Source organism: Sinocyclocheilus rhinocerous, unplaced genomic scaffold (assembly GCF_001515625.1).
Source record: "Sinocyclocheilus rhinocerous isolate Xijiao unplaced genomic scaffold, SAMN03320098_v1.1 scaffold53, whole genome shotgun sequence".
Lineage (NCBI taxonomy): Eukaryota > Metazoa > Chordata > Actinopteri > Cypriniformes > Cyprinidae > Sinocyclocheilus > Sinocyclocheilus rhinocerous.
Genome location: NW_015645538.1, coordinates 2,605,028 through 2,618,046, shown reverse-complemented (window position 1 = coordinate 2,618,046; position 13,019 = coordinate 2,605,028). Strand labels below are relative to the sequence as shown.

Below are 13,019 nucleotides of genomic sequence, written 5' to 3'. Positions count from 1 at the left end.
TTGCGAGTGTCTGAGCCGATGCCCGTCAAGTAACGTTTACCTTTAAACATCAACAAGTACTTCCGTCTTGGCGGGACGGTGTTGCGAACTAACCAGCCCCTCTCTCCACCCTTCTGAGGGTGTTCTTTAGAGAACAAAGGGATGGAAATGTCAAAGCCCGGTCGGAAGTGTTCCGTATTCAGGCTTGCTTTGGCCAGGATTGCCTGGCCCACGTTAAAACCCAAGTCCTCGGTGTAGTTGGGCCAGGTTCCGGAATAAAGGTTGAAGATGACATGGTTCCGCCCGTCATTCCAGAGCGGGTAACCTCGAATTCGCTCGTCCATGTTGGGCACAAACTGCGTCGAAAGCTGGTCCCTGTCCAGCGTGTCGATTCCCAGCACGAACAAACATGCCTCTCGAGGGTCCGACGTGAAATACCGCGACTCCGCGACCGAGGTGAGGATCTTGCGGTAACTCTCAGACACCCGTTCGCCCTTCTCCGGCGGATAGATGTAGACCCGAAAGCCACTCTGCCCTTGACATCGGGCGAAGTCAAAGCAGGTGTCCATCCTGCAGCGACTGTCCTTGTAGATTCCGGCCCACGACTGCCGGCGCTGCCTTGGCGAGTCACCCGGACCCCCAGCATTTTGTAGCTCGGCCTGGTCGGCGTAACCTGGGAGCAGGTCCCGATCCAACCAGTTGGGCCAGGGCCGCGCCACCTCCCCCCTCCTGTGGGTGATGAGACCCAGGAGCCGTTCCTGCAAGCCGCCCCAGTAATAGAGCAACAGCCAGCAGCACATGCACAGGCCCAGAAGCACGTACTTCTTGCGTGCCTGCATGAGGCCGTCTCTCTCACCCTCTGTGCTCCAGGGCTGTCCCGGGAGCTTCAGCAGGGTGGAGACGGGATGGACAGCAGGGGCCGAAGCTCCAGCATAGCCCCGATGCCCACTTGTCCATCAGCGAAAACCAGAGACACGAATGCGCTCTTTTTCTCCGTTTCGGTTGTCTGTTCACAAGACGGTAAGCTCATGTGACAGAAGTACGTGTGTGCTCTGCTGTCGTCCGCTGGAAGTGATGCAGTGCAATTTCTCCTCTCTTGGTAGTCCTTCTCTCTGCATGGCTCAGTGAATCCCCTCTGCGTTACCCTAGCAGAGAAATTAACAACACACTTCAGTACACAGCCTTCTGTTAATTTATATCAGTACTGCCATGAGCACAGACTCTTATCCCATCCTCAAACACCCAACAGATTCAAACACATGAAAACTTTAGTGAGCAAGCAATGCATCATGGATGGCAGCGCATTACAGTGTGAAGGGTCATATTTCAGGCATTTTTTGGAAAGTGGTGCACTGTGGTTAAAAAAATGAACATGAATACCAGACAATATACTCATGTACAGTACGATACATTTTTTGTATGTAATTAGGCCAGTCAAATGTATGAGTATCACAGCATTAACTAATAAAATGTCCAATATCCAATAAAGTTTTTTAAAGATGAATGTATATCACAAAAAGATTTTAGGGGGATTTTAAATAAAAACAGAAATATTGTTCAAAAAGAGGACAAGATGTTTTTGTGATACTGTGTTATCTTGAGGAGAGTTCTGATTTGCTGTATGTACATACATGTATTAAAAACTACGAAGACAACAGTTAAAGTTTTAAACTTTTATGGTTTAAAGTAATAAAACAATGGCTCAGAAATGTGAAGTTAATTGTAAGATAAAGCTCCTAAAATGCCACTTGGTTTGATATTTTGTTTGTAATGCAATAAAATGTCTAAATTTTTAGGTGAAATCCTGCATAACCTGTAGTCTGAAACTTATGAGTCAGTTATTTTTAATGAAAAAAAAAAAAAAACCTATGGTCTGATTTGCAAATAAATTAATCTTATGAATTTTGCTATTCTAATTAATTAAAAACATACAGCATTACCAGTGTAGTCTGATTCTCGAACAAATTACTGTTATGAGCCAGTTCTTTTTATTAATTTTGAAACCATACAGCACAACCAAATGTAGTCTGATTCCCGAACAAATGATTCCTATGAGTAGGTCTTTGTGAAGATATTCTGAACAATGTTTTTGTTCATACAATGAAAGTCAAATTTCCTTAAAGGGGCTTTCGCACCGTGCAATTCTAAGAACTCAGTTCTATAGGAACTATCCAGCATGGTGGTTCCTACAGAACCAAGTTCCCCTCGGGCCGTTTTCCTGCTTGCATTCGCGGCCAACAGCGACATCTTTATTTGCAGCATTTACAACCAGTGAATAGAGGGACACCATGATTGGAGCTGTTTTTGTTGTGTGTCGTGGATTTGTGATGACAGAGATGGAATGTAAACGCACAATTTACGCGATTGAAAAAGCATGAAAATCTGACTAAATCTCGTACACTTACATCAATGGTAGTTCCTATAGAACTGTTTTAGACCCTACTCTGAAGTAGGAGCTCATGTAGTTCCCCCAAACGGAGCTCCTAAATATGTTCCTAGTTTCTGCGGTGCGAACAGGCCAAAAAGTGGGCACTTCCGCCAGTAGTTAAAGGAACTATGAAAATATTCCTCCGATGCGAAAGCCCCTTATGATTCCCATTCAGCCTGTATATATAAAAGGGCAGTTCACAGTTTGAATAGAGGAAGTTAACAAAACAACATAGTCCAGTGAGTTTTTGCACCACATCAAAGCCCTCCACGGGTGCGTTATCAAGTGTCTCATCACATGCCCAACCCTGGTGGTGGGCTCAAAAGACTGTGTGTGCACCGGTATGAGGCCATGCTTGATTTGAAATTGGTGTATTTAGTCTTGTGGTCCGAGTCGGTTCTGCTGTTTTCACACACACATTGGTGCAGTGTTTCGAGTGAACATGCAAAACATGAGCTGGGGAGCGATAGCATCCACCCTCTGCAAGCTCCAGTTGAATGGAGATGTAGGGGGTGAAAAAATAAGGTGCTTTGAGAAGCCTGAATCGAAAGTGAGAGCCGAGACTGAATCTGATGCCAGTTAATCTAAAGGCAGATTGAGGTTCTTTTTGGTTTGTTTGTTTGCTCTGCCGGGAAGCACGCTACGGTTTTGAAGGGGAGGTGTTTGTCAAGAAAGTGCCCTCCTCTCATCAAAGTGTGTACCTGTCTCTGTGTGCGGCGTCAGTGTTTCTACTGCCAGGCAATGCACAAAGACAGCTTTCAGGTCTCACCTGCCTCACTTGTTTTTCTCTTCACTCTTCCCTCGCCTCTTCCCTACCTCTACCTTTCTGCTAAATTCCCCTAGAGTTTCTGTCTTATCTCTTTAAGCTGTCTGACCTAGCGCAAACTAATCTAAAGCTTTTAAAGAATATAAAGGGCCTGTGTGTTGTTATGCATGCATGTGAGTGTATGCTTATGGAGATTCCTCTTATATGCATTAATAATGTGTGACAGGTACAGAATATGAGGTGAAATGCAGTATGCTGTTTGTAGTGAACTTGTGTGTGATCACGAAGCTAGCGTAAGATCTGCGTGCTGGCATTTTCACGGTAAAGCTCCCCTCACTGCAGGCCAAGCACATATTTGTCGGGAAACAGATGCAGAGGATTCCATTACAAGCTGATCATTATTAATGCATGACTCCCTTAGTTAGGACATTGATTTCCCTTCTTTTCTTTCGTTTGGCTTTTTATGCCTCAAAGGTGAAGTTAATCTCAATTTTCTTTTGAAAATGAACTTCAGTTAAGATTTCCACTTGCATGACGTAAGGATCACTCATGCTATGCCTAACTAGAGATGCCAGAACCAACCTAATGAATATAAGACAATACAAATTTGGATGGACAAATTTGGATGCGAGTGAACCTGGGTTTTGTCTCTCTCTCACTCTCTCATCTCTACTATAATAATAATAAACAAAATGATAATAAATAAATAATAAAAATAAATTATATGTAAAAGTTTGGAATAAATAAGATTTGGAATAATTTAGATTTGAATGTTTTTCTCACGAAGGCTGCGTTTGATCAAAAATACTGTAAAAACAGTAATATTGTGAAATATCATCAGAATTTAAAAGAACTTTTTTTATTTTATTACATTGTTTAAAATGTATATTTTAATATAATTTTTACTGGAGTAATTGCTGCTGAAAATTCAGCTTTACCAGCACAGGAATAAATTATATTTTAAAATACACTGCAAAAGAAAGCAATTATTTTGAATTGTAATAATATTTCACAATATTACTGTTTTTACTATTTTTAACCAATAAATGCAGCCTTTGCGAACATTAATGATGTCTTTCAAAGAAATAAAACTAATTACTGGCTGGCTGCCAGTGTGTATAATTTTTATTATTTATTTATAATAATTGTATTTATTATTATATATTTTATATTACATAATTTTGTTATCCATATTTATCTAAATAATTATGTATACACAAAAATGTTTTTGTAATATTTATTAATCATTTTTATTAGCATATTATAATTATATCACATTATAATATATATATATATATATATATATTAAAATCTTGTTATACATAAGAACTGTAAATGTCAAAATGATAAACATATAGATCTAAAAAAATATATATTTAAAAAAAATTATCCCTACTTTTACCCCCCATGTCAAAACAATGTCACATAGTGAAACACAAGGGGAAAAACTGTGAATTAAAATGCAGATTAAAAGAACAATCACAAATTAAAAATAGGAATCATTATACAAAAAAAGCATTTTGTCTGTATCAGAGGAGTTTTTAATTTAAAGAAAAACAGCTTTGTCTTTTGCTTTTTTTTTTTCATGGGTGATGAAAATGTTTAATGTTTAACACATCTGTTTAATGTAACTGTAAGAACACACTTTCCTTCTTTTACATCCGGATTATGTAATCACATTCCAAATATTCCATCATTCCCCAAGCCTGCATCCAGCTGACAGAAGGGAGTGATCACTAGCTTCAGCCCCACAGGGACTGTTTCTCTCTTTCTTACTCTTCCTTGCAGTTTCCTCCTCCTATCACAATTACTTTTTATTTTTCTCATTCATCAACCTCTTGCCTTCTTTTCTCACCGCCACTGTAAGTCTTTCTCCGCACCGTATATCAAACGGGATAGGGCTCCAGAAACAGGCTGCAGGCAGTGTAATGAGATCGAGATGTGATGGCATATTGCTCAGTCACCATGACAGGAAACAGCTGAATAAGTGAACACAGCCTTCCAAACTTTGAGTGATCTGTCTTCTGGACACTTATTAGCTTTTTCAGAACAAGTGTTTTCCACTTGTAAAGTCCCTGTGTGAAGGGAAAAACTATGCTAGTGTCTTTTGGCAATGGACAGTGAATATGGAGAAGGACAGCGAGCAGGTGGATGTAGCCAAGAGGCAGCAGTTGTGTGCTTGGTGAGTTAGTTTCCTGTGTCGTGCCTGCTGCCCAGACTGCTCCGGCCTGAGCCGTTTTCTCACATGATGAGTGTGTGACAGCTGGACATAGAGCTTATCTCCCCTGGCCCATCTCCCTCTACAGCCAATAAATCAGATCTATACTAAAAAGCCTGCTTGGAGAACGTGTTTTCCTTCCACATCTAAATTATACTCTATATAATGAAATTTTCTTTAGCTTTAAAATGTGAAAAGTACGATTTCTGCAATGCAGACCTGCTAAATAATGTCAGATAGGTTTTTCTAAGTGCTCCCCAATCTGCCATTGGTCACACAAATAGATAGTTCTGCCCTAAACTCGCGTCATTGGCTGAACCAGTGTTGCTGTGTCGGACTGTTCGGGTTTGTCAAACAAACTATGCTAACTGTGCAATACACATTGCCTTTACAGTTTCTTGAGAAATCAACCTAAAAAATCTAAAAAAAATTAAAAAAAAAAAAAAAAAAAAAAAGAGAAAAATTCAAAGTTGCATATTAAGCTGATACGAGAAAATATTTAAACATATATATATATTTAAACATATATATATATATATATGTGTGTGTGTGTGTACTGTAATATATTGTGAATAAAATATTAATATTATTTTTAAATATTTTGATGAACAATAGTTTGATTACAAATATAGTTGGGAGAAATTCATATTTTTATTCAGCAAGGATGGATTTAATTGATCAAAAGTGACAGAAAGGCTTTCTTATTTAAAAAAAATGTATTTAAAATAAATGCTGTTCCTTTGAACTATGCATCAAATTTTGTACTTATCAAAAATATATCACCGGTTCCACAAAAGTAATAAGCATTGCAACCATTTTTAACATGAATAATCATAAGAAATGTTTGTTGAGCAGCAAATCAGCATATTAGAATGATTTCTGAAAGATCATGTGACACCGAAGACTGGAGTAATGGCTGCTGAAAATTTAGCTTTGCCATCACAGGAATTAATTACATTTTAAGATATATTAGATATAAAAAAAAAATTTTTTTTTAAAAATATAATTATAATTATAATATTAAATTAATATTGAAAATATTTTAAACAATTTTCATGTTTTACTATATTTCTGATTAAATAAATACAGGCGAGCTTAAGAGACCTTTTTGAAAAACATAAAAAAAAAAAAAGCAATCTTACAAACCCCAAACTTTTGAAAGGTAGTGTATATAGTGGTATATTTACTATGACTATTATTTATTCTTATTTAGCTTTTTTAGACCAAAGCAAGTTACAGTACACCACTTTACTTGAACAGCTTCCTGAGGCAACATGGTGTTATTTTTTTTCTCATTAACACTCTAGTTAATAAGTTTCCCTTGCGTGATGTTGTTCAAATAATTTGTTTAACACATCCACATCCCTAACCACAAGTTTCCAAACCCAGCTCATATGGGATTTGCGTATTCCAGCACTAGGCCAATGTGACTAATATTAGCTAGCGGCTAATATTCAAACACAAAGCATGTTCTTCTTACAGCAGATTCTGTGATTTCCTCCTCAGCTTAGCTTCAGCTGCCCTGAATTGCAACGTGTAAAAAAATGTTAGCGGCAGCTGATGTTGGAGAAATACAAATAGTCTGGTTAGGTGGGTGAGACGGAGTTAAAATTAAACACGAAACTCTGTCATTACAGGTCAAGGGAGAGCTACGGCAGAGCCGAAGCCAATGGCCCAGCCTAGTTCTGCTGCATGTTTGCGGTGCTGAGACTGACCCATGCTGAGCTTGTGGTCGAGCCTGCTGGGACATCAGTCTGGCTTCGGCTCAGATGTGCTTTTGCGAAAACACAGACCCAAATGACTAAACTCAGTGAATTTTCCGAGTAGGGGATGTTTACGAAAAATCTAAAAATCTGACATGATGTTCTGCAGTAATCCTCACGAAAAGCCAGGAAGGAAAAGAAGGATGGGAAGATGAAGATGAAAAATTGAAGGCAAATAAGTTGTTTTCGTTTAATAACCGTCTTGTGCTCTCTGGTGCAAAAAGGTGCAATATGGTTATTAAGATGGCTACATCTTCTTGAACACCCGCTGCTACCCTCATGTTTTAATTTATGGACAACAATAATTACCAGCAGGCTTGATTAATTATGTCTAAACAATATGCTCCTCGCACACATGCCACAAGGGCTAATTATCCTAACAAACAGGATGGGCCGGGACAATTGAAGGTTATCAGCAGTAGTCATAACTGCATGATCATAGCAGCTGAAAATCTCAACGGCTTTAAATGACAGCTTTCCTTGCCACAATGCCTGGCTATTCATTCCCAAGCCCCTCCTCTCTTTTACCTTCCTCTGGCCCAAATGAAGTCATATACATTTTGTTATATGACGCCATGGAATGAGTTTTGAGAGCCTGTCAATAGGGCCGAGATTCCTGCCATTTTTCCGTCCCCTCCCGTTTTCCCTGCTCTTTCAACTCCACTGCAGGGGTGGACGCTTCATTCATGTCACATGGCGCTCGCATAATGGCACAAAAATCAAATGAAAAAAAAAAAAAATCTATTCAGATCCCAAGGCCTGTGGTATGTGTTAGCCTCTGCAAGCCTTTCAGATAACTCATCTTGTAAAAACCTATTACTGCTCTGACACAGATTTGATAGTTCTGTTGAATCTTAACCACTTCTTGGTATCTTGGGATCTAATTAAAAAGACAATTACTGCGCTCAACATTAAAATGCTGTGACGATCGGGATACACCTGTGATAGCCGAGATGCCTAACATGTCTAATTTGCAATCACAAGCTCTGATCTACTGTCTTCAGTATGCAGACTACAACTGCCGATGATCCATTCTTACATAAAGTAAGAAAAAAATGTGTATCTATTTCTTACTGAAATACACTGCAAAAATAAATACACTGGCAAAAATTAATGAGTATCCCATGATTTCATTTAATATTTACAAATATTCAAATAGTTTTTTTTCATATTTAAGAGTCTATATTAATATACTTATTTTGTTTACATTAACATAATTTACATTTATATATTATTTTTGATTTAATGTTACTTAGTATATTTTAATGTTTTAAAATAGGCTACTACTTGTTTTTTTATATATATTTTACGTTTATACTAATTATTGTTTTTTTATATTTATGCATTTACGATTGATTTGTATATTTAAATAATATTTCTTTAAATTCGATTATTTAAAGTTTAAAATAACCGGATATCCATCATGTCTCGGCACTTCAAATTGAACTAATATTTGCCATTTCTACATTTGCACGTTTATTCTGTTGTTCTGGCTTGTTTACCGATATATCATGAGTAAAGGTCGGATTAAGTGCGTTACCTGTTCTTATCGCGTTGGTCCCTCGTTATGGCTGCATCCTCCTCCTCCTCCTCATCATCATCCTCTGCCGATACTGAACGCTCCCTTCTCTCCTCTCTCTGTCAAACGGCCCTGCTTGTTTTCACTAGCACAATATTACGTGATGCAATGACACTCATGCCACATAGTCCACCCCTGAACTGAGTCCACCCGCGCAGTAGACACCTCGGCTGTCTTCAAACCTCCGTCTCTCGCTCTCTCTCTCTCTCTCTCTCTCCACCTCCTCCTCCTCTCCTCTGGAGCGCGTGTGTCTTCTCGCTTTACCAGCTCTACAACCTGATTGAGTTACAGAGTGACTCGCGCAAGCAGACGCGCGTAATCTCACACCTCCTCCCGCGTGCCCTGCCTCTCTTCCCACTCTTTAATGATACAGAAGCAGATTTGGGCAAATATTAATATTCCATTGCGGGCTACAATTATCCTGAGGCTGGTTTGTTTGAGTTATCGGCTTCCAGGCAGTAATAGGTCGTCGTAAGAGGCGTGGCTCCGCTATAATAATGTGGGTTTCTTACCTTAATTGCGCGTCAGATCATGTGGATGAATGAAGAGATGAGACTGCCGCCTGTATATGTAGTCATTAAGCACACTGAAACGCCAGCAGCCACGTTAATATTTTAGCGAGCTGGTGGATGGGAGCTGTCGCTGCCTTGTGTATGAAATATGACAAGGAAACAATGGTCGCAGTGCCCTTGGGGTGGATTGCGCGCGGCCGCTAAAATTTAACTTCCCCGGAAGTAGCGTGATATTGATTATCACAAAAAACAAAAAGGTGTTTCAAAACATGAGCTATGCAAACAATGCGATGCAGAGGGCACAGTGTAGAACCGTTATATTCTGTATGACAGTACCTCACCCTGAACTTCAGCAGACGCTCAATGGTGCGCTCCGCAAATCCCGTTCAATCGCACCCAAATCACAGCATTCAGATGCTTATCCCTCTGTCCCTACTTCTACACGTGAATATACAGTTGATGCGTATAGATAGCATCCGTTACAGCATCAGTTTATAAGGCTACATTGTTCATTTTCTCGCATCCACAACATTCCAGTCGACCCCGCCCCCGGCGCTCGTGATTGGCTCAGAGACTCGGGGTGCCTTCGCACGAGCTATATTTAAAGTAAACAGGCGCACATCTGGCCAGCGTGCGCGTCACTGTCGCCGGAGGTCTCGAGCCGACGCTGTGCGGTGAACCAGAAAAGACCTTGACGACTTGAAGGTAGACAAACTATTTATCCGAGTTTAAAAGGGAGTGATCATTATACGGTTACGCTTTATGACTAGAGATGGGAATCGTAATCTGGTTTATTTAAATGATTCCTTAACGGTCCCATTAACGAATCGTTCAGTATTATTGCTCCAAAAATGTTTGGAAAAAAGAAACACATTTCTTACTGCCTCAACGAGTCTGTTGCCAAATTTGAACAGATTTAAACATAACAGATCAGATCTATAACAAATCAGAGATGTTTCATTTTTGAAAAAAAAAAAAATATATTGTTTACAGGCTTTTAATGACTTGGAATTGGAGTCCGGGAAGGCGTTATGTTTCCTTTTTTGTGTTTCAATTAAAAGAATCGGCTCATGAGCTTCATTCGTTTGAAAATCTCTACACTATTCGCACAGTAAATTCAGTAGCGGTGCTGAATTAGAACTCGCAGGTGCAAATCATTTTTAAAATGTCACTATGTGCGGACTTCTGTCAAACTACTGCCCTCTTGTGGCCAACAAACTATTTATCCGAGTTTAAAAGGGAGTGATCATTATACGGTTACGCTTTATGACTAGAGATGGGAATCGTAATCTGGTTTATTTAAATGATTCCTTAACGGTCCCATTAACGAATCGTTCAGTATTATTGCTCCAAAAATGTTTGGAAAAAAGAAACACATTTCTTACTGCCTCAACGAGTCTGTTGCCAAATTTGAACAGATTTAAACATAACAGATCAGATCTATAACAAATCAGAGATGTTTCATTTTTGAAAAAAAAAAAAATAAATTGTTTACAGGCTTTTAATGACTTGGAATTGGAGTCCGGGAAGGCGTTATGTTTCCTTTTTTGTGTTTCAATAAAAAGAATCGGCTCATGAGCTTCATTCGTTTGAAAATCTCTACACTATTCGCACAGTAAATTCAGTAGCGGTGCTGAATTAGAACTCGCAGGTGCAAATCATTTTTAAAATGTCACTATGTGCGGACTTCTGTCAAACTACTGCCCTCTTGTGGCCAAACTAAGAGCTCACATCACTTGTGACCAGTTATGAAATAAACACACATTATGAAATAAAAATAAACTATTTTTTAAAAAATTGGAATTTATTAAAATATTTTGCATTACATTCAAATACTGAATCAACAACTTGCAGTCCACTGTTATCAAAATAGAAAAATGCAAATGGACTTTTATTAACCCTATGTTATTTTTGCCAATTAACTATTGCATTATTAAGTAATTTTTACTTTTTAATTGCCCTCCAGTAGATTTGAAGATTGATCATTGGGCTTTTGGAGCGAGAAGGTACACTTTCTCTGTCAGTGAACCCAGTCCCCATGATTTGTGCTTTTCCTCAAAGGCATCTACAGACTCTAGCAATTCAATGTCACATCCACCTCCTGAAATATGAGACATAGCCATGATTATTGGATACAACTATTTAGAAATAAAAGCTCTATAATACATAATGAATGATGAAAACATCTAGGTACAAAATAGGTAAGATGACATGTCAAAACAGTGACCAAAACTCACCAAATAAATTTTTTACATCCTCTTCTGATACAAAAAATGGTGGACCTGTATGTCAAATATGGCAACAAATATCAAATACTAAAGACAAGACACATATGCTTTATAATCATTATCACTAATAATAATAATAATAATAATAATGAATTATTCCATTCGTTTTCCCCCTTAACATTACCTTTATACAGCTCAGGATTATATTCCAGTGTGTCCACAAGATACCTGCAGTCATTGTTCATTAAGGACATAAGGAGAGTAGCATACCTTGGGGATGAAGAGAATATGTATTTACATACAATTCCACTTAAATAAATAATAATTAAATAAAATAATATAAAATGTTTATTTATTTAATACTTGCTTTTGCCTGTCATATGGGTTTATAGCCACCAGCGCTCCTCTGTCCCAAATTCCTCCAAACTTTCCTCCAACAGTACTATATATGGACAGAGACCAAAAAGACAGAGAGGCATTTAAATGCATTTCATGTGACATGTTTTATCATCTAAAATTAGAAAGTATAAAATGTACCTGGAGAACTTGTATAAATCACACTGATAGATGGAGATCTTTTCATCTGTACTCTGAGAACAAGGAAAATGCATTAGGTGAGTGGGCATGACACAAAAACATCACACTATCTACTTCCATTAAAGAAAGCTAAAGCATTGTGACCATCTCACAGTGGGAGTGTATTAAACTGAGGGGCATCCGTCTGTATTAATCTAATCGGAGGAAGCCGTGAAGACACAGAAAATGCCATTATAACAATACATATAACAGTGCATCTACCTTATGCTTAACCTCATTCATTTCCAGTTATTTTAGCTGTACATTTTCTTATAGCAGGTAATTAATCAGAAGTCTTGCACATTCAAATTACTTATACGTTGCAAAACAAGGTGGATAATAACTCAGTGTATGATTTATGGGCACTATAATCCTTTAGTGCTAATTTTATCATTGGTTTGTGCCTAGCAATCAGTACGGATGACAAATGCAGGATCTTCAGATACCTTGAAAACCTTTGCTCCAGGAATGGCTGGTACTGGTTCTTCATTAAAAGCAAGAATTTGCTCTGCAAAGAATTGTTTGATTCCTTTTTCAGAAATTTCAACTCCAACAACTGTGTGACCCATATCAGCCAACCTGAGAAACATGTTTTTGAACATTTTATGGAAGTGCTGGGAAGATTTTAAACATTACTCATTAACACATTAAAGGGATACTCCACCCCAAAATGAAAATTTTGTCATTAATCACTTACCCCCATTGTCGTTCCAAACCCCTAAAAGCTTCGTTCGTCTTCGGAACACAATTTAAGATATTTTGGATGAAAACCGGGAGGCTTGTGACTGTCCGATTGACTGCCAAGTAAATTACACTGTCAAGGTCCAGAAAAGTATGAAAGACATCGTCAGAATAGTCCATCTGCATCAGTGCTTCAACCGTAACGTTATGAAGCGACCAGAATACTTTTTGTACGCGAAGAAAACAAAAATAACGACTTTATTCAACAATTCATCTCCTCTGTGTCTCT

At 38.4% G+C, this 13,019-nt stretch overlaps 1 protein-coding gene and 1 pseudogene across 3 annotated transcripts in view; both read right to left on the bottom strand.

Moving 5' to 3' along the window:
* The window catches only part of LOC107706139 (exostosin-1c pseudogene), a 10,575-nt pseudogene extending 1,001 nt beyond the window's left edge, over positions 1-9,574 (bottom strand).
* Positions 9,575-11,080: 1,506 nt separating this feature from the next.
* Positions 11,081-13,019, bottom strand: part of LOC107706163 (probable thiopurine S-methyltransferase) — a 4,326-nt gene continuing 2,387 nt past the window's right edge. For 2 of the 3 annotated variants that reach the window (XM_016509747.1, XM_016509748.1), the window contains exons 4-9: positions 12,496-12,628; positions 12,011-12,063; positions 11,841-11,915; positions 11,658-11,743; positions 11,483-11,527; positions 11,082-11,346 (exon numbers count right to left, since the gene is read on the bottom strand). In XM_016509747.1, the coding sequence (XP_016365233.1) occupies positions 11,228-11,346; positions 11,483-11,527; positions 11,658-11,743; positions 11,841-11,915; positions 12,011-12,063; positions 12,496-12,628 (511 nt within the window). In that variant the 3' untranslated portion in view covers positions 11,082-11,227. Of the gene's footprint in view, positions 11,347-11,482; positions 11,528-11,657; positions 11,744-11,840; positions 11,916-12,010; positions 12,064-12,495; positions 12,629-13,019 lie in introns of all 3 variants that reach the window. The other variant, XM_016509750.1, reaches the window with a different exon arrangement.